Source organism: Chaetodon trifascialis, chromosome 10 (genome assembly GCF_039877785.1).
Source record: "Chaetodon trifascialis isolate fChaTrf1 chromosome 10, fChaTrf1.hap1, whole genome shotgun sequence".
NCBI classification, from domain to species: domain Eukaryota; kingdom Metazoa; phylum Chordata; class Actinopteri; order Chaetodontiformes; family Chaetodontidae; genus Chaetodon; species Chaetodon trifascialis.
In genome coordinates, this window is record NC_092065.1 from 2,087,575 (window position 1) to 2,109,791 (window position 22,217).

The following is a 22,217-nucleotide window of genomic DNA, read 5'->3' on the forward strand; positions in this document are numbered from 1 at the left end:
CTTAACCACAGAGGTGGTACATGAGAAAACATTCCTATGTATCATTTTTGCAAAGGTGCTGGCAAACCATGTTGTGGTGATAGGGGTGCTGTATTAAAACACACTAATAGGTCTTGCTTTAGAAGGCAATGGCACACCTGTTTGGCTGTTTAGGTTGGAGGACTTGTTGGGGCATGAACATGCCAGAGGGTGCCCAGGTTTACTCGACATACTTAAACTAAGAACACGCCCTGTCAGCTAATGTGATTTGGCATGGTGCACCATGTTTAGTCTTATCACTGCCCGAGCTACTGCTGAGCTACACTAGATAAGTAACTAAGCACAGCTTCATTTATATAGCACAGTTACAGAGTGCTTCACACATTAAAACATAAAAATGAATGAACAGATCTGATAGATGGAGGAAGATGATTCCAGAGGGTTGGGGCTAAAAACAGCAAGGCACAAAATCTTTTTGTGATCGAGAAGTAGAATACGGGAAGAGATCAGAAACATAAGTGGAGGCAAGTTTAAATGCAGTCTACAGGGTCTTATTACTATATTAAACCTATTATAGTTTATTCTGATTGTTTTTGACTGAGGCATATGTAGAGAGAAATATAATAATTAAGGCAAGAGAGAATGAAAGTGTGGCTGAAGAGTTCAAGATTTGTCAAAGACAGAATATGTCTGATGGCAATATTTCTTAGCTGAAAAAAGAGGACTGAAGAAGTTCAGTAACATGTTGGTAAAAAGTGATACTGAGATTCGAGATAGTGTATTTGATATCAGAGTTAAATGGACCAATAAACTGGTCAGCCACAGAGGAGAAGTTAAAGAATGAAACCAATGAAAACAATTTCTGTTTTATCAGGGTTTGGATGGAAGAAATTAAGAGACATCTGTTCTTTGGTGGCAGCTAATCAGTCATGGAGGGAGGACAGTTGATTTGAGTTATTGCATTTAGGCAATGACCTCTTTCCTCTTTATTTATCTTGGAACATTTGTTGCATGTCAACTTCTTATGTTTCTGCTTTACCTCTCCTGTCAGTAAAAGCCTAAAATGTGAAGAAAACATGAGAAAATCAATGGTATAAAATTCAAAACCCAAATTTGCTGCAGCTCACTTATTTGCCAAAAAGTCAGATTTGGAGGGGTATTATGCTTGAGTGTTTAAAACAACAGCTTGATTTGTATTATTCTGTAGTTTATAATAGAAAATGCAGGATTTTTTTGTTAGCTAACTATTATCAAGGCATTTTAGCATTGTATTTTTCCACCAGTCCTTTCAGTTTGTTGTTCTGGAACACAGTAAGTTAGGTAAGTTCAGAGGAAACCAAGAAGTCAAAATTGAGTTAGTGTGAAGAAAACATTTTTTGTACATCTTACATCTGCCCCGACAGCATTACATCCTGGCGTTCGGTGGCATCATCGCAGTCCCGCTGATCCTGGCCGAGCCCCTCTGCATAAAGGACAACAACGTTGCGAAAAGCCAGCTCATCTCCACCATATTCTTTGTGTCGGGGTTATGTACGCTACTGCAGACAACTGTCGGTACCAGGTAACAACCCTTTATTGTTCCAGAGAACCAGAAAGTACCAGAGATGTCGAAGGAGTACTTAGAAGTTGTTAAATGTCATGTGGGTGGAAAATGTTCTGCTTACGTGTGAAATTAAGTACTGTAACTCTATATGAAAAAATGACATATGAGGGAAACTCTTATTATATTACCCATTTGACACACAATAACCCTCAATGTTTCACACCCTGTGATGTTGAGGATGCGGAAGCGTCACATCTTACTTTGTAGAGGATTATGGACAGTATACATCTGTCGTCAAGCACTTTTCTCTCATAAACTGCCTCTTAGCAGTGGTCTTAGTAATGGAGGATTCAACCTGACTTGGATAACCATGACCTGGATGAATGAGTCTCTTCGCAGATGGTTTCACAGTCCTCACGCCCACCCAAAGCAATGCTGAGCCTGAAGTTACCACTCAGCTCATGCTGAGACCCCTGCGGTGTTTCATGTGGAATTAAACTGTCAGTCAGTTTGGTGCTAGCCTCTACGTGACACAGGCTAAATGAGATTTACCCTTCAGGATAAGTTCTGAAATAGTTTTGCTTATGATCTCCAAAGTTTTGCACCTCAATATGTGAATATTGAAATTTGTATAATATGCATGTAAAATCCTGCAATCTGTTTGATACTTGTAAGAAAATACTTCTGAACCTGATGAATCAATCTCAATGCTTTACCACAGTGCAACTGCCTCCCCCGCATGCATACACACACACACACACACACACACACACACACACACACACACACACACACACACACACACACACACACACACACACACACACACACACACACAGAGTACAATACAGCATAGGGCTTCACACACACCATCCTGCCGCCCTCAGCACTGCTGTAACAGTAAGCCTGAGCAAATAGCCGACGCTTTTGTTTGAGTCCCCCACCTACACAGTTTGACAAAAGCTTAAAGCGACAAAAAACGAGATCCCAATTAACACTCTGACATTGAATAATGAGGAAGTTAATCATTATTTCTATTGGACCTTTCAACACTGTGGTATGAAGGGTTTTGTGAAACAAGAGAACACAGGCACAAAAATGCGCACATACAGACAAAGGTTCATAGAAATACTTTTGCTGGAAAGAAAAAATTGCCACAGGCAGCAATTTGCAGGTTCAAGGTCTTTTGCACCCAACAGAAGGACACAGCTCAATTGGCCAAAATTAAAGCTGCAAGCAGCAACAAGCATCTTTGAGGCTTTCAGGCGTTAATTCTGTTTAAAGAAGTAAGACCAGTCACACACTTTCCTCCTCATTGCAAAGCCTGCAGCAATTCAGAAATTGACTTTAATCAGCATTGCTCAAAGGCATATTGAATAATGATGAGCAAATATGTGATAGGCCATGCCCACTTACACCAATCAGTATGACTCTTCAGATCTTGGTTAATGTTTGCACCCAGAGGATGCACACCTGCTGATGGAACGATGGACTTCCAAGCCCAGTACACGAGCAAGACGAAGATGTCATCACTCTGTGTTTGCATGCTGCCCCACGGCTAAGAGTCAAGCAGAAGGGCCCCCGTGTTGTAGATGGGCTTGCCTTTAAAGCTTTTCTCACCTCTATTATGACTCTCTTCTCAGTGGTGCTATGGAAAAAATCTGGCATCATCTACTGTCCACTAATCTGAGAAGCATTTTGCATGTTCAGAGTCTGGAGCCACCTGTCTATTCATGATTTGTACAGGATTTGGTGATTCTCTTTCATGGGACAAGAGGGTCTCTGGAACTCCTCCGCAGTTTTCTCACAATCCCTTTGTTCCTGCTTTCATCTTTCTCACTTTCCTCCCCATGTTTCCATCTCTGCTTCTCATTTTCATCCACATGTGCATTTTCTTCCTCCTCTGGTTTCTTTAGCATGTTCTGATTTATGTACATTTCCTTCACTGCCTGGGGAAGATGGGAATGATTGGCATGGGAAATGATGGAAAAAATTTCTTTACCATCCTGAGGTGCCAGGTGATGTACGACATGTAATTATGGTGGTCAGCTGGAAAGAAGTACAGGACCTTTTGCTGGAGGCAGTGCTGCTGTCAAAGGAAGTTGAAAGAAAATAAAGTGTGATGAAGGTGTGACATATGCACAACCTTCCTGTAAGGTTTTCACATTCCTTTTCCAGATATTCTTTGAGAGCAGCATTAGTATGCAGTCCATCATTCAGACGTCCTCAGAGGAGGATAGCCACAAGTTAACTAGAAGCAAAATTATACCAATTTCCAGTTTTTGGTGAATAATTAGTTCATTATGCGAACTACTCACAATCCTAACATGCAACTCTTGCATGTCATTTTCTGAGCCACAGGAAACAACATTGCAGGGTTTCATAAGGCCACACAAGGGAGTCACTTCAGCTAGGTTAAATTTGTTTACAGAAGGAGACCAAGCGCACACTTGTTTGATCATCACAGAGCCTGCAGCATTTTTGCACAGTCAAAGTGCTGATATTTGTCTCCTTCTCTGAACTTGAATGACGCTTGTGTATGTAGGTGATAGCACAGGATGTCACCATGAATTTAATGTCATCTCAACGGCATCTTCAATTATGAGCAATAATTGCAATAATTCCAAGAGCATGGACACCAAAATTGGTCCACGGGGTTTTGAGGTACACATTTTTGGCATTTTTGGTGCCCCCTATGGACTCAAAATTCTTCAGTAAGTCTATTCCCAGAGAGGGCTTGAAGATATGCCCCGGCATTTATGATGATTGGCCAAATCATTAATGAGTTATGGGCATTTCCCTGCTAAGCCCCACCCTCAATATCTAGAAAGCCAAATAAGAAATCAACAGGTTTTATGAAACTGGCTAAGCTCTGTCCCATAATGATCTAGTACCAATTGGACCTACAGTTTAGGAACTGAGATCAAAAATGTGTTTTTAAAAAATCTAAATATCGGAAAATCTATTACTGCACACTTTTACAATCCAAAAGGCGTATTTACAGAGCACACTGAGGTAGACGTAATCAGTGATGTGTGGGGGTTGGTGCCTCCAAAATTGCATTTTTGGGCCTTAAATATGATTCCTGGACCCACTTTCATGTTTCTAGGTCATTTCATCTCATGGTAATTTGAGCCATGAGATTCATTATTAGTAATTACAGTAAACTGGTACAAACAGGGTCATGCCCCTTCAGGGCTTGAACATGTATGGGCATGGGACATGTATTTCCATTTAAATTTTAACAACAAAGTTTAAGCTGAGAATATAAAACTCTTCTCACATTCAGTGAATTCCTTCCAGGCAATTAGATGTTGAAATGTGGGCATATTATCTTGGAGTTCTACATGAGAGGCTGTGACAGCATGCTTTTATGATGAGACATAAAAACTGCACACAGGAAACCAAAAAATACACAGAAAAATGACAAACATGCAGAGGACAGGATTAGCACAGTGTACTGTAAATGTTGCTAAAATACCCTGCAGGAGAATTGCTGCAGTCAAAGTTGAAATTAAATCTGTAGGAAGTGACCAAAGCTGCATCATTTTCTAGATTAACAGCCTAAATCTCTGTATGATATTGGTCTGAGACCATTTCTAAAACTATCATATTACCATTATATTTTACTGTAAATTTTGTATCAGGTTTGAGCAGCTTTTGGGAAATCCAAGATGAGATAATTTTTCAAAAATCACTAAGATTAGTTCTGGGATTTGTCTCAGTCCTTGCACTAATAATGCACTGTTTTGCTTCCTGACTGGACTGACGAGGCTCCCAAGTCTGTGGTAAACAAACTGCTCACTAAAATTCTCAACTTTCCCTTCAGGCTTTCTTTAAACAGATCCAGGTCATCCTAGTCTGCAGAGACCTGACCTCTGACTTTAATACCGACATGGTACTGACTTGCAGGTTACCAATCCTCCAGGGTGGGACCTTCAGTTTCATCACTCCAACCCTGGCCATTCTCGCTTTGCCCAAGTGGCAATGTCCAGCCACTAAAGCATCCGTGATGCTGTCCATGCAGCTTCAGAATGGCACCAGTCCGCTACAAATGGAAAATTCTGATGAGGTCTGGATGTCACGAATGAGAGAGGTATGTAAAACATTCACTTGAGTCAGATTTAAGGGAAATGATGAAGACATATATATATATATCTCGTTTTATATTGTGGTCTATATTTTGTGGTATATTTTGTTTATATATATATATTCTCAATATAAATATTTTGTTTTTATATTTGCTTTTTATATATATAGTTCTCTCTCCTCTTTCTTTTCTAATTTTATTCTAATTCTATTCTTGTAAGGAGCACTGCAACAAAAACAATTTTTCCTCGGGGATAAATAAAGGATTTCTGATTCTGATTCTGATGTCTAAATATGAGGTCCTTAGATGGTATATCCTCGGCCTCCTCCTCCTCCTCATCCTCCTCAAAGCAATGATGTACTCCATCTTTGTAGATAACATTAAGCATTACTATGATTACATTTGTATTTGGAATGAAATGACGTGGGTAATAGCGGACACGATCATCACTTACGTTTTTTCCATGTGTCTGTCTCTCTCTGTCTCTTGAGTGCTCTGAAATAGATGCAGTATATATGCTCTGTAGGATGCCACGGCTGTTTCTGGTTAGCACAGCGATGTTAATTGATTAGTTTGCATCCCTGTTTCACCTGTGTACATTTGGTAAGGCTGAGTGACCATTACGTGTGCCGAACGGCCTTGTGATGTGGTCACATGAGATACTGATCAAAATTTAGGTCTGACTGAAATCTATGATAAAATGTGAAACAACAATGAAACTTGTTACAAAACTCAAAAACTGTTAAATAGCAAAATGTCCCTCAAATATTAACTAACAACCTGTTATTGTGGGGAAAAACCTTAAAAAGAAAAAGGCAAGGCATGAACCAGGAAGGGTACAACAGGGGTGGAAACCTCCAGATTTCAGTCGAAATTGTGTTGAAATGCTGAGATTTTGTGTAAACAAATTTGGATAAAAATATGTATGCTTAGGCCAAACGAGATAAAACAAGGAAAAAAACTGCATGAAAATGCAGGGTAAAAACACAAAACCTTTGATTAGACCCCAAAATTGCATTCAAATGCAAAAATTTTGTGTGAATGTACAGAAAGTCTGGTCGAAGCTAACAGATGAAATGAAAGACTTACAGAATTATTCTGACAGTGTAGGATGAGATGTGTCCAGCATCATAAAAACCTCGGACTGAGAATCATCCATCTGCAGTTGTGAATCTATGATGGTGAAACAGGTTTTTCTAGCTCCCAGGTTTTTATTCTCTTTTGTTGTAATTTAAGACTCAACATATATGTGTCACTGCTTTTTACACTGGAACGGGCTAGAGGCCAAAAGCTCATATTGTTTCTATGATGTGATGTCAATTCACCATTCACTGTTTCCCTTAGAAAGTCCAGAAATGAACTAAAGGAAGTTTTTATTTAAGAAACACAAGTTAAGATGCCTCCAGGAGCATTATTGCTATGCTATGATGCACTCTTGAGTACCAAAAACCTGGTTCATGTATCTCAGCTGTGTCCCTGTTGCCATCCACAGATCCAGGGAGCCATTCTAGTGTCCTCTCTGCTCCAGATCGTCCTGGGGTTTTCTGGGCTGGTGGGCATCGTGCTCAAATACATTGGCCCGCTGGCTATTGCTCCCACCATCAACCTCATCGGCCTGTCGCTGTTCATCGAAGCTGGAAAGAAGTGTGGAGGTCACTGGGGAATAGCTGCTCTGTAAGTGGATGGTGTTTTACATATGACCAATATGTTGTGAGACCTGGGGACTCATCACCTGTCTCGGACCTAGCAGCCTGGCAGTAAAACCTACCTTCATGAAATTTGAAATTTTGGCGAGAGTTTAATTTACTCTACTGTCATTTTGGAAGCTGTATTTTGTGGTGATTTTGAACTGTATTGTGGCCAAAATATTGTGTCTCTCCCATGAGGAGTAATGAAATAATTACGACACTTGACTGATTGACTTGAGCATTACAGACTTTAGTCTTACAAATGCCACAGAGTAAGACAAGAATTTCTATACATTCAGTTCCTCCAACTGAGTAACTCTAGTAAATTCCAACTGCCTTGTTTCTGTGCAATCAAATGTCAGTATTCATTCAGTATCTTTCCACTATTTAAATCCACCTAATCTCCACAGTTACTGCAATTTACAGTTCGACATGTACTCTCCTTTCGTTTACCTTTGCTCCTGCAGTGTCCAACCCCATGAAATCTGCCTTCATTTACCACGGCCATCTCCAGATAATGCAGACTAAAGTCATTACATAGAGTGATCCTTGTGGGTTTTAAAAGGCTCAGCACATCCACCTCCTGGTGCCATATATGGATGGTAATCAGTCATATCCTTCTTAGCCTCAGTGCCCTGCTCCCCCAACCCCACCCAGCAGCTTACTGGAGCGCAGACACTAGCATCTTGTGGTTGTAATTCAGCTCTCCCAGCACACACAAAAAAATACTAAGACTCTTTCAGTCTGCCATAAGACAAACTGCCAGGGAAAGTCAGTTTCCAATATGATCAGAAAGGAGCTGACATCCTTTATCATCATTTGAAGCTGGAGGACGATTAAGGTTCAAGTACATACTGCAAAAGTCAGTAAGCTAAAGTAGTTCCAGATTCTCACAGCTCATGAAAGGAAGATACGCCTGCCGACATCCTTCTCTGATATCATGCCCTGCACCTCCCTCCCCTGACTGCAGCAAACCCTCCTGGCTTTGTCCTGGTCTTTCATAAAATAAATTAAGGTTTCTTAGAATTTGGTGTTCTTTAGTTTAAGCGCATACTTTCCTCTCCATATGTCTATTTGAACCGTTTTCAGCTGCAGAGTTTCCCATTGAAATAACATGCACCATGACACTTTCATCAGTCCTGAACTGTGTTTCATGCACAGTGTGCTGTGTTTTAATACACAGCATGAAGTGCTTCATGTGCAACATGAAATTCCATTCAAAAGCAGGGAACTGAGTAAAGCACTTAACAACATTCACATGGCCACTTTCACTATACTTTCACTGTTATTACACATAATCCTCTCAACAATGATTAGTATCACATGGGCATGCTTGCCATTTAAATGATGTGTGCATTTTGCTCTGACCTCTTCCTGACTGTGGTGTATGGAAGTCTGCCATGCTTAAGTGTAATTACACAAAGAGTTGTGAGGGCCAGGCCTTCAGGGAAACAACTGTCAGTGACACATTTTGCCCTGTCTTCTGTTTTCCCACAGAACAGTTGGTCTGATCCTCCTGTTCTCTCAGTATCTCAGCAAAGTCGAAGTTCCAATGATAGCTTACAAGGATAAGAAGTGGAATGTTTTCCAGTATCCGCTCTTCAAACTCTTTTCTGTGAGTTGCCAACACTATTCAGATCTTACACATTTCAAATAGCCCATTTTTATTTTCGGATTTGCTCCATGGAACATGTTTATAACCTCGTATAAGTATGCTCTTATTTTCTGTTTTGGGTTGAGGGTCTTTTATGGGCAGTTATTTTGGGGACGATGTGAGCCCCATCTCTAAGCCCTTAACTGTGACTACAGTCATTACCTGTCAGGTAGAGATTGCCTGTGGTGAGGGGCAAACGCTGAGAACCTTTATTTATCTAAGGATAATGCGTGCAGTTACATGCCTTGTCAGTGTGAGAGCTGATAAGCATGGCCTCAAACCTCCAGAGGTTGCTGTCAATCACAACTCAGCAGATACATATTTGCATACAAAGCTATTTACACTGTGATAAAGAGCCATATATTTTGCACTTTAATACCTATTCCCATCAATAGATATATTTCTTTATATTTAACAGCAGCCAAAAATAATGAAGTGTTGTTTGATCCTCTTTCAAGAGTCCTGCACCAGTAACTTATGCAAGTTTCATGCTGAATGAAATTCAGTTTTACATGTACTGAAATACTCCATATGTGATAACAAATTCTAGGCTTTGTTCGGGATGTGTGGTGCCTGGCTGGTCTGCTTCTTACTGACCATCTTTGACGTCCTTCCTTCAAAGTCCGATGAGTACGGCTTCTCAGCGAGGACCGACATCAACCTCAATGCTGTGACGAACTCTCCTTGGTTCCACGTGCCTTACCCAGGTAATTGCATAGATATACTTTTACAGCATGCTTTTGATCCTGGATACATGAATGGTCAAACATGGTCACAGTTAATACTTGTCGATGCATTTCACAAAGTGTGATTTTAGTAGTTGCAACATGGTAACTAGGGAGGCTGGGCAACTTGTTTGCATATGTATATCTGTATACAGGATACATTTTACAATAACTATGGGTACCAGTGCTGCAAAAGGTCTAATAATAATAATAATAAGCTTTATTTATACAGCAAAGCAAAGTGCTTTAGAGGATGAAAACATTTCAGGAACAATGTGTCAGTTACTGCTATAACAAAGTATCCTGATGGTCAAAAGTCATCATAAATTTCTGAGTTCTGACTCTCCTTAATTTTGGTTTTGACAAATATCCAAACAGTCACATGCAAACAGAGGACATGTGACTTTGCTGACCGTTGCATAATTGCTTTGTAGTGATCCCCCAACATCTTGCAGAATCTCTTAGAGCAGTGGTTCCCAACCTGGGGAACCCCACTGGGGCGGACCCGAGATTTCGCAGGGAGTGCGCACAATTTTGCATGCGTTGACGTTGTGAGGTTACCAAAATTATATCTGTGCACATTAAATTTAAAAAATCCCAATAACACATCCAATTGGATAATCAAAACTCTGTATAATCCAAATTAAAACGTATTTTTGGTCCACATTTAAATTTATCAAGCTATTTATTACCTCTGACCTCTGAACTTGTGTAAGCAACCTTCAGGTCAGCTAGCCGCTAGCTGCACTAAAATTTAGTGTGTGTAAGTGGGCAGGAATTGGGATTGGGGGCCTGACTTGTCTTGGACACAGGCAAGGGGGACCTCAAGGAAACCACTGTCTTAGAGCGAATGAAAATGACCAGCTGTTAAATTCTTTTAATTATTCCACAATATACTTCCTTCGACACATCACAACATATTGTGAGGACAATAATTTGACAATAATATAGAAAATACATATCATACGACTGCAGCAATTTATACAATATTCCCAGCAAAGTGCTGAGGGATAAATAAAACTCATGCCAGCTGAGTTTTTAAAGCACTTTCTAATCTGGCATGTGTGATGACCTATTCATCAAATGCTTGTATGGTTGAATGCATAAGAATTTACATGTACATGTAAGGTTTACATTTGACCTTTAAATAATACACCTGGGAGGCCTCAGCTAGCCGGACATGTGTAACTGTGGCAATGAGAATTTCTTCTAAACTGAAAATGTGTTTCACAGACATATGTGAGTATTTCAGCCATGATGTCAAGAAGAACGTCATCAGACTTTTAATCCATTCCTTTGGGCATACCTGTTTGGTTTGTGAGGTAAATAGCTGGAGCAAAAGAGCAAAGCCTTGTGAAGCCATTTGTCTGAGGAATTTTATAATCTATAAAATTAGATTTTCCTACTGCGACTGCTGTGATGAATTTACTGTGTTAAAATCTTGAGAGATGTAACATAAAATCTTAACATCATTTTTGATCTGCACAGATGTTTGCGTGAAAGATTGTTTAAAGTCAGCATGGCGTCATTTAGACTTTTGTTCTTGCAGATGTGTACTACCGCTCATCTATAAATCCATGTGAACACATGAACCTTTGAGCCTCTCAGGTCATGCGGTAGTAGTCTGTTAGCCCTCAAAACATGTGGAACATATCATTATTGTGTCAACCAGAGCTGGAACAAACCTTAAAATATTGTTGGATTTGGGCATAAATTCAAGATGGACTTCACAATATCACCTCTCCTGTACAGCCTGCGCACCAATGTATGGAAAGCCATCACATTGTGAGGTTTAAGTTTTCAGATGATACAGTTATAGTGAGCCTGCTGAAGTGTCCCATGACGTGACGTGAAATGTATGTATATTTTAGATGCTATCACTCCAAATCTTTCAGCGCTAAAATTAACTGTCAGGATGTGGAAATTGTCGAAGTGTACAAGTGATCAGGCACTATATGATTGATATTAAGCTTGTAACAAACTGACTCTGAGAATGTGACTGGGAGGGAATTAAACAAAGACAAAATAAGGATGATTTATTAGACTAAGTTTAACAAAAAACATAAACCGAAACAAAAGCCAAAGATACAGGATGGATGCCAGGACGGGAGAAGTAACGCAAACATATGGGCCAGCTTTTAAAGTCTAAGGGCCCAGGTGATCTCAATTAGCTGATGACCCTCCATGTCAACCAATTGCCTGCTGAGGCTGCCAGGAAATCCTCCAAGACAATGGGGATGCCATGAAGCTGAGGAAGCTGGAAAAGCCTACGTTTATACATAGCAGGGTATTTTTGAAACTGGATATTTTGGCCCCTCCTTTTTCAAAAATAACATCGTGCACACAACATTGTTTTCAAAAATGTTTTTGTTTACATGAACCCAGATAAATACACCATCAAGCTCCATTATAACTATGCCAAACCTATGTGCGGTGTGTGTGTAAACATAGGTCGCTCACATGATGTTTAATTTTCAGTCACGTTGTGACATTTCGGAACCTAAAACGCTGTTTAACCCTGTTTACACGCCAACACATAACCGGTGTTTTCAGAAATTTCCACTTTGGCTGGAGTTTTTAAAAATGATCGTTTTCCGTGAAAATCTCCTGACATCCATCCATGTATTAGAGAGAGAGAGAGAGAGAGAGAGAGAGAGAGAGAGAGAGAGAGAGAGAGAGAGATATTTATATTCTGTTCTATATTTTGTTTATATATATATATTCTCAATATAAATATTTTGTTTTTATATTTGCTTTTTATATATATAGTTCTCTCTCTTTTCTTTCTTTTCTAATTTTATTCTAATTCTATTCTTGTAAGGAGCACTGCAAGAAAAACAATTTCCCCTCAGGAATAAATAAAGGAATTCTGATTCTGATGTCTAAATATGAGGTCCTTAGATGGAAAATCCTCGGCCTCCTCCTCCTCCTCCTCCTCCTCAAAACAATGATGTACTCCATCGTTGCAGATAACATTAAGCATTACAATGATAACATTAGTATTTGGAATGAAATGACATGGGTAATAGTGGACAATGATCATCACTTTTTTCCATGTGTCTGTCTCTCTCTGTCTCTCGAGTGCTTTGAGATAGATGCAGTATATATGCTCTGTAGGATGCCACGGCTGTTTCTAGTTAGCACAGCAACATTAACCGATTAGTTCGCATTCCTGTTTCACCTGTGTACATTTGGTCAGGGTGAGTGACCATTACGCGTGCCGAACGCGCTTGCGATGTCGTCAGATGAGATGCTGATCAAAATAGGTCTGACTGTATGTGCTGACTCAGATAGTTGCATTGAATCGTGGCTGTTGCTAATTATTGATCGCAGTGTGCGTTCCATGACTGAACGAGCACTGCTGAAAACACCATTAAAACCACGCTGCCATCTTGTTGACGGTGTGATATATGGCATCATTAACCACGTTTTCAGTAGATAGCCGTTATCACCTAGCAGCCACCCATCCAGAGGGGCGTCCCCCTGAAAGACTTTAGGGATGCTAGAATTCGCCAGGATGAACGAGTCATGTGCCGACCCGGGGAAAGTGGCATACGTTTGTCACCAGGCAATTTAAGTCACAGATCACCAAACATCCCTGTTTCACCTGTGTACATTCGGTCAGGTTGAGTGACCATTACGCTTGCCGAACGCGCTTTCGATGTGGTCAGATGAGATACTGATCAAAATATATAAATTTAGGTCTGACTGTATGTGCTGACTCAGATAGTTGCATTGAACTGCGGCTGTTGCTAATAATTGATCGCAGTGAAGTGCCAGACACTGTGGAAACCTGCCTGTGGGGTGTTGGTGACGTGAGTGCACGATTCTGCCGGTTTACCAAAAATCCACTTGCGCCGCTGGTGCTGATGAGTTAATCAGGTCTGAAGTGGCGAGCTTTCAACGCACTTTTACGCGCAGACCGAAATGGTCGAAAATTCCAATGCGCCAGATCATTATGCCGACACCTCCCCCTACTGCGCTGCAACGCCCATCCTGGCGCACCTCTGTACGCCACGGTTTACCAAAATACCAAATGTGCCGTGCGCCTGCCTGCGCCGCTCGAAAATTTAATTTCAATTTCAATTTTATTTGTATAGTGCCAAATCACAACAGAAGTTGTCTCAGGACGCTTTCCATATAGAGCGAGAGAGAGAACCAACAATTCCCCCATGAGCAAGCACTTGGCGACAGTGGCGAGGAAAAACTTCCTTTTAACAGGCAGAAAACCTCGGGCAGAACCAGACTCTGGGTGGGCGGCCATCTGCCTCAACCGGTTGGGTGAGAGAGGGAGAGCAAAGCGTGCAGATGCAGAGGGACAGAAGGACAGAGGAGCTCGGTGTATCTTTGGAGGTCCCCCGACAGTCTAATCCTATAGCAGCATAACTAGGGGCTGGTCCAGGACAAGCCTGAGCCAGCATTCTGGGAACGCAGTGTTCGAGTGGGGCAATAAGGTACTATGAGCTCTTTAAGATAAGAAGGTGCCTGGCCATTTATGGCTTTGTAAGTAAGGAGGAGAATTTTAAACTCTATTCTAAACTTTACAGGGAGCCAGTGCAGAGTGGCTAGTATTGGAAAAATATGAACTCTCTTCCTGGTTTTTGTCAGAACACGTGCTGCAGCGTTCTGGAGCAACTGGAGAATATTCAGCATCGAATTTGGGCAGCCTGATAGTAAAGAATTGCAGTAATCCAGCCTGGAAGTTACGAATGCATGGACTAGTTTTTCTGCATCATTTTGAGACAAAATATGCCTGATTTTTGCGATATTACGTAGGTGAAAAAAGGCAGTCCTTGAAATTTGTTTTACATGGGAGTGAAAGGACATGTCTTGGTCAAAGATAACTCCCAGATTCTTTACAGTGGTGCTGGAGGCCAGCGCAATGCCATCCATAGCTGCTATGTCATAAGAAAGTGACTTTCTAAGATGTTTAGGGCCTACTACTATAACTTCAGTTTTGTCCGAGTTTAGCATCAGAAAATTGCAGGTCATCCAGGTCTTTATGTCATGAAGACATGCTTGTAGTCTATTGAACTGACTGGTTTCTTCCGGCTTCATTGATAAATATAGCTGGGTATCATCTGCATAGCAATGAAAATTTATTGAGTGCTTCCTGATAATCTTACCTAAAGGAAGCATATATAAGGTGAATAGAATTGGTACAAGCACAGAACCCTGCGGAACTCCATAGCTGACTTTAGTGAGCACAGAGGAGTCATCAGTAACGCGTACAAACAGAGCAATCTGACAAGTAGGATTTAAACCAGCTTAGCGCAGTTCCCTTAATGCCAATGAAGTGTTCCAGTGTCTGCAATAGGATGCCATGGTCAATGGTGTCAAATGCAGCACTAAGATCCAATAAGACTAGTACAGAGACAAATCTAAGCAAACTAAGCAAAGTGATGACAAAAAAATCACCTTGAAAGGGAATCACACTGCTAGAAGAAGTAACAACAGAAAATCACCTTCACAGGGAGAACACTAGAGAATACAAAAAGGCTAGGCAAGTTACTGGCTGTATAAGCTCGAATGCGTGGCAACAGCCTAGAGAACAAAGTATGGTGAGACATGAAGGGCCTGCACAAATGAATCATCTGGCAAGTGAGTGAGGAGCCGGCTTAAGAAGCCGCACGCTGATGAGGGCTGATGCGACTCAGGTGTGTCTCAATGACGCAGCCGGAGGAACTCAGCCTAGACCCCTGCCGCACTTCAGACTGCTGAGAGGGAGAGGGAGAGAGGGAAAACACAGGCAGAACAAAAAACAAACAAGAGAACACAGCCATAACATAGACCTGACCAACTGCAGCAACCCCAGATCATAGCACTGCCCCCACAGGCTTGTGAAGTAGGCACTAGGCATGATGGGTGCATCATTTCATCTGTTAAATCCAGGTGGTGAATGTTTTTTTTTTTGGGGGGCCAGGCAGTGTAAATCTTTTATGTAAATTGTCTATTTTTATCTATTAGCATACCTCTCTCAATCCTAAACAGAAAAATGCATTAACAAAGCGGATTGAGGTCTGCAGTTGTATTAAAGGTACAGATTTTTAAAATAAAGAGTCATTAAAGAAAGCACAATCCATCCTTTCAGACTGGCCTCTGCACAGTTTCAGACCTTTTTTTCAGGTTCTTGCTTTTAACATCCTGTAGCCAAAATTAACAAACACTTCTTCAGACCCTCCACCATTTCACCACTAAACTCCCAACCATGAAAGGCAGTGTCCCAACAACCCAGCCTTGCAGTACTCTAGTTTATTTCTTTTTATATGGTGTATTTAATTGCCTTGTGTGTTATTAGTGCTTTTACTTGTCCCTCTGGGGACAAATAAAGTTATACTTGCCATGCAGTGTAAACTTGTGTGTCTGTAGCCAGTGTATATGACACTAAAGTATGCCTGCTCTGTACATACAGGACAATGGGGTATGCCCACAGTGAGTGTGTCTTCAGTGTTGGGTATGATGGCAGGCGTCTTGGCATCTACTATGGAATCAATTGGTGACTATTATGCTTGCGCTCGCTTGTCCGGCGCCCCTCCTCCACCGACTCACGCCATAAACCGAGGCATCGCTGTGGAGGGCATCGGCTGTATCCTGGCAGCACTGTGGGGAACTGGAAATGGCACCACCTCCTACAGCCAGAACATCGCCGCACTTGGAATTACCAAGGTATACATCACACAGCCTGCTCTTGTGTTTTAGAAGCCAATATTTCAGCAAACATTTGCATATCTATACATCCTGTCCTGTTTCTATCGAATTTATGTCCAAAATTCTCTCTCCTTTCTGTTTTTGTCTCCGCCACGTCCTCAAAAATATATCAGGCACTTTAGCTGCTATTTATTCCACTTTCTTCACTAGCTAGTTGCTAACTTTGCCAGCCATGTGACTCTGGGTAGGTAGAGTACAGGGGTCTATCTGGCTTAAAACAGCTGCGAGTGAACCACAGAGTTACATTCACAATAAGTTTAAAGCAATTACAAGAGGAACTATTCACTGTATCTTGAAAGACGAAGTCTGCATGCAGACTTTTAAGGTCTAGCAGAGTGCTGGGTTGGTTAACTTCCTGTCAGCCCTTCCCCATGGAAGAATCTCTGCTGTGGTCTTCCATAATGTTCCAGAACATTATAATAACCTTCAAAGGTGTGTTATAATACTATACAACTATAGAATTATAATTATTTTCCATTTCACGTTTCACGATTCCAGACTTCAGTCACACGGCAAGGACTCACTCATGTGACATACTGTGTTTCTTCTGCACGTGTGATGCATGCCAAGTGCCAAGTGAAGAGCAGACTAAGTGACGTGTGGAATGCAGAAATAATTTAGATTTATGGTCAATCAATGTCTCTCTGGCTAAGAGCTTTGCAAACTAGGGGGCACTCCGGTGTTGAAATTGAGTTTATGTTGATGGTGTAAAATCCACATGCAATCCCATGTGATTTGGCGTTATACAAATAAAATTGAATTGAATTGAATTGAATTGAATTGAATTGAATTGAATTGAATTGAATTGAATCCATCTCCTGTGGGCATCGTCAAGGGATTTTAAGTTATTCAGAAATATGATGTTTACACAAAATGTCAGCTGAAAACCATAAAAAAAAAAATCCATCCCATAATAAACAGCATTTACGGACAAAAATCACATTTTGAGGACTGAAATGATTAAATGTTTTGCTTTCTTGTTGGACATTATGTGTTTTGCTGTCTTCTTGAGTTTTTGTCGTTTACATCGTCTTCTCTCGGTGAATGACACCAGTTCAGAAATCCAAAAAATATGCTGAATCGCAAGCGTATCATGGATTAAAGTTGAAGCTCAGTGGCCTGTAGCACCTCCAGTGAGATGGTGAACTGGGTAGATATGATTTTGTTGGACTAATTACGCTGCTCGAATGTTTGCCCAAACTGATAACATAGAAAAATATAGAATTTCAGGGCTTTTTCTTGGCACATGGCCCAAGTTGAAGTTCCATTTTAGTGAGCTGCTGATGTGGATGCTCCCAAATTTGTCAATTTCCTTTATTCCACCTTCCTTGGAATGGACAATAAAATCACTCTGTTTCGTGAACAGAGCTTTAGAGCGTGCTGTATACTTTTTACAGATGGAAACTGCAACACTGCATTTGCCATATATCTCGCAAAATGAATAGCTATTGTCAAAAATATTGTCCTCACAATCTTCAAAATTATAAACCTGTCCACCATTAAATAATGGGCAACCATCAGAATCGCGCAGATGAAAGCATCCATAAAGATGTCTGACTGCACTCTTTTGGCAAACGCAGATGATGTTCATGCTGAGGTGAGAGACTTGCATGTATTTATATGCATTTTCTTGGCGCATATCACTAGAATGGTATGTATAACATATATAGCACAGACTGATGGTGTGTCAGTTTGACATACTCTTTGAGCAGCACTGCTCCCTCCCACTGCAGATAAAAGCCTAGCCTTCCACCTCATGTTTTATGGGCTTTGCAGGCTTGACCTTAGCATTCTTTCACTGAGGCCGCTTTTTAAGCTGTCTTCATTTCACTCAAAAATCACTGCAGATGAGATTGATTGTTTCTTTGTCAAAACGTCTATGTTTTTCAGAGTTTTTCCAAGTAATAAAATAAAGCTGGCATGGTTGACGATGCTTGATTAACCCATCTTGTACACACTGGATAATGATCCTCTGTTCTCATGTTATGCTAGGTTGGCAGCAGATTGGTCCTCCAGATGACGGGCATTCTCATGATTGTTCTGGGGATCTTTGGGAAATTTGGAGCAGTTTTTATCACCATTCCAGACCCAGTTATTGGAGGCATGTTCCTCATTATGTTTGGAATGATTGCAGCGGTGGGAATATCAAACCTCCAGGTAACCTCATTTCAATTATCTAACATATCATATTTTATTTTGTGGACGTGTTAATCTGAAGCACCCAATGAGTGAACCACTGAAAAATATTTCAAAAATCAAGATCCTGAGACACAAAACATCCATGAACAAGATAATGAGTCTAATTGGATCCAGGGGTGCTGCCCTGGCACTGACTCTGTCACCTGAAATACAACCAAAAACAGAAGAGACCTATGGGGATCAATTAAATGCACATAATTAAATAATCTATATTTCGATCGCTCAAAACCAAACAAAAGCAGAAAGCAAGAAATCAATGAATTTAAAGATCCGGTGTGTAGGATTTAATGGCCTCTAATATTATTTCTTAATATTATATTCAGTTTCTGCCAATAGATCCCCCTCACTCCTGCACACTGGACCTTTAATTTAAAAAACAAACCAAAGTGACTAATTAAAATCATCATCAAAACAGTGAAAATTCATCTCTTTCATAAGGGAATTTACATAATTTACAGTTGCACATCAGATATCAAATACAAAACCATTGCTCTCTCTGCGTATTTAGCATGGCAATGCTGGCCTTTGAGAGTCCATGACACACCCATGAACGCCTTATGGTGGTGATATACTTTGGTAATCAGTGTCGTTGGGAAGGAGTCCAAGACACAGGAAACCAAGTGAAGTTTCCTGGCACAAGATATTTCAAGGTGATTAAAGCAAGAGAGCAGGGCAAGTCTAAGCATGCCCATTAAAACCACCCACAAACATTTTTTTTTTCTGTTTGTTTGAAAAGTCTCAAACTGCTCCTTTAATGCGCACTAAAAACTTCAAGTATTTTGGTGAGGGTTTCTTTAGGTTCCAAGTTGTGGGGAGTTTGAACTCAAATAGAGCCAAAGTCCCACCCAGACAGTGTGTTTTCCCATAAGGGTTTCTCTGAAAATAGGTGAACAAGGTTTGCAGTGAACTACAGCTCCCCTAAGTCTTGTCAAAGCTACAGTATAACATAGATAGATAGATATTCAGAAAGACTAATAAAAAAATCCTCAATGGGAGAATACATGAGAGCAGAGAGCTACTGGAATAGAAGCTAACTCAGAACTGGGGCAGATCTTTGGCTCTGGATCAACAATTGTGTCAAACCCCCTCAGTCATTTTGTGTAATGGATCAGGAAAAATGTTGCTGCTTTACAATTTAATTAACCAGTCAGAGGACATTTATAGACCAATCTGGCCTGTGTTGACCTGAAACGATCAAATAAATGCGAATCCTGGCCCAGAATAGAGGTCAGGTCATTTTGGAAGTTCCAGAATTTTTCTAATCACATTTCAGTGAAGTTCCAAAACAGAGATGGCAGTCAGCTGATGCACTACGACAAAACAAAGTCTTTTTCTCTCTCTGCAGTATGTGGACCTTAACTCTTCCCGTAACCTCCTCATCCTCGGCTTCTCCACCTTCAGCGGTCTTGTTTTACCCACCTGGTTCCACTCCAATCCCGGCATCATTGACACAGGTGATTTTCAGACAGTCATGCACTCACTGATGCACGCGTAAAATAACGCCTTAAAGTGGGAACAGCCCATAGGATTATTAAATCTACACACAATGGCTATTGCTAACAACATACACAAATTTGTTTAGTCTAGATCATCAGACAGGGGCATTATTGAATGACCCAGGCCAAGGCATTTGGGGGACAGGTAGAATACAATTAGTCACGCCATTAGGCAAGTCCCACCAGGACATAAAATATCATGTGCTTCTGCGCCATAACAGACAGAGACATTCAAGAAAAACTGCTTCTTTCTAATGTAATTTGGACAGAAAGGCTGAAGAAACTGAGGAAAAAGTGCTAGCTGGTGAATGGAGAGATGAGCTGTGAACTCTCAGAGAGGTGGAGGACAGAGCTCCATCAGAGCAGAGTGAATTCAAAGTGACGATCATTTTTTCCTGCGACTCTCAAAAGATCAGTAGTGGAATGGACTCTATCAGATTGCTCGTTCTTGAAAGAGCAAAGATAGAATCAGAAAACAATGCTAGAAACAGACACAGGCTGTAAATCCTTATCAGAGGAGCGACGTGGTCCTCTGAAAGTGAGCCTGTGTGCTCCTCCACTTACAGATTATCCTTGAAAAGATGGCAGCAGTTTGCCAGCCTAAGCTCCTAAGGCCAGGTTTTCCTTCAATCCCACAGGCCCAGATGGCAAACGCTTGGCTACCATTTGTCTTTAGCCTAGATTTGAAAGTGGCAGTGAGAGCCTTTTCAATTGTCTTAACTGGTCCCAAACTTTGAATCAGTTTTGTGTGTGTGTGTGCATTTCTTTGTGTGTGTGTGTGTGTGTGTGTGTGTGTGTGTGTGTGTGTGTGTGTGTGTGTGTGTGTGTGTGTGTGTTAGTTTCTTTGCTTGTTTTGCCCCAAATAGGCATTTTAAGGATAGATATGTCAGTTGTTTTGTATCTTGGTCAGGCAGTCAAACCACCTGTGTCCAGTTGGGTGTAAGAAGGTGGCTCCAGGGGCCACTAGGGGGACTTTTACACTCTTGGGGCTCTATTTTCGATTCCGCCGCTGGCGCAGTGCAGGGTGCGCACCCCGCGCAATGATATTTTCGTGCAGCGCAGGCAGGTACACAGTGCACTTGGTATTTTGGTAAACCAAGGTGCACAGAGGTGTGCCAGGATGGGCGCAGTAGGGGGAGGTGTTGGCATAATCAGCTGGATTTTCATACCATTTTGGTCCACGGTGGCAGCGTAAAAGTGCACTGAAAGCTCGCCACCCCAGACCTGGTCATCTCTGTGCGCCAGTGGCCAGCGTGTGCTCTCGTCACCAATACCTCACAGGCAGGTTTCCACAGTGTCTGGCATTTCACTGCGATCAATAATTAGCAACAGCCACGATTCAATGCAACTATCTGAGCCAGCACATACAGTCAGACCTAAATTTTGATCCGTCTCTCATGTGACCACATCGAAAGCGCGTTCGGCACGCGTAATGGTCACTCAACCTGACCGAGTGTACACAGGTGAAACAGGGATGTTTGGTGATCTGTGACTCAAATTGCCTGGCAACAAATGCCACTTTCCCCGGGTCGGCACGTGACTCGTTCATCCTGGCGAATTCTAGCATCCCTACAGTCTTTCAGGGGGACACCCCTCTGGATGGGTGGCTGCTAGGTGATAACGGCTATCCACTGAAAATGTGGTTGATGACGCCATATATCAGAGCACTCGAGAGACAGAGAGAGACAGACACACAGAAGAAACCTAAGTGATGATCGTTGTCTGCTATTTTCCACGTCATTTCATTCCAAATATAAATGTAATCGTAGCAATGCTTAACATTATCTACAAAGATGGAGTACATTGTTGCTTTGAGGTGGAGGAGGAGGCCGAGGATATACCATCTAAGGACCTCATATTTAGACATGAGTGACGTCAGTCTCCTCCTGGGAGAAGTTTGGGTGTTGGACACTTTCCTGCGCAGGTTCAGTCATCCTCGAAACTTGCCATGCGCCTCGCCAGCAGCGTTGTTAAAGGTGAGGCGAGGAGCTGCTGTGATTGCCGAAGGTTTGACGCGGCTGTGTCAAACCCACTCCACGCCTTCTCCCCTCCCTCCTACCGAGTTGTGCCGCTGGGTGGGACTGAGATGAGAAGGGGGAGTAGACGCGCCGGCAGCGCAGTGCATGAAAATACCA

The 22,217-nt window shown here is 41.5% G+C and overlaps 1 protein-coding gene across 1 annotated transcript in view; it reads left to right on the forward strand.

The window, feature by feature from the left end:
• Positions 1–22,217, forward strand: part of LOC139337748 (solute carrier family 23 member 2) — a 41,670-nt gene that overhangs the window by 13,808 nt on the left and 5,645 nt on the right. The window contains exons 3-10 of the mRNA XM_070972491.1: positions 1,383–1,540; positions 5,435–5,618; positions 7,105–7,286; positions 8,798–8,915; positions 9,505–9,661; positions 16,092–16,345; positions 18,380–18,544; positions 19,932–20,040. Coding sequence (XP_070828592.1) covers positions 1,383–1,540; positions 5,435–5,618; positions 7,105–7,286; positions 8,798–8,915; positions 9,505–9,661; positions 16,092–16,345; positions 18,380–18,544; positions 19,932–20,040 — 1,327 coding nt within the window. The remainder of the gene's footprint in view (positions 1–1,382; positions 1,541–5,434; positions 5,619–7,104; positions 7,287–8,797; positions 8,916–9,504; positions 9,662–16,091; positions 16,346–18,379; positions 18,545–19,931; positions 20,041–22,217) is intronic.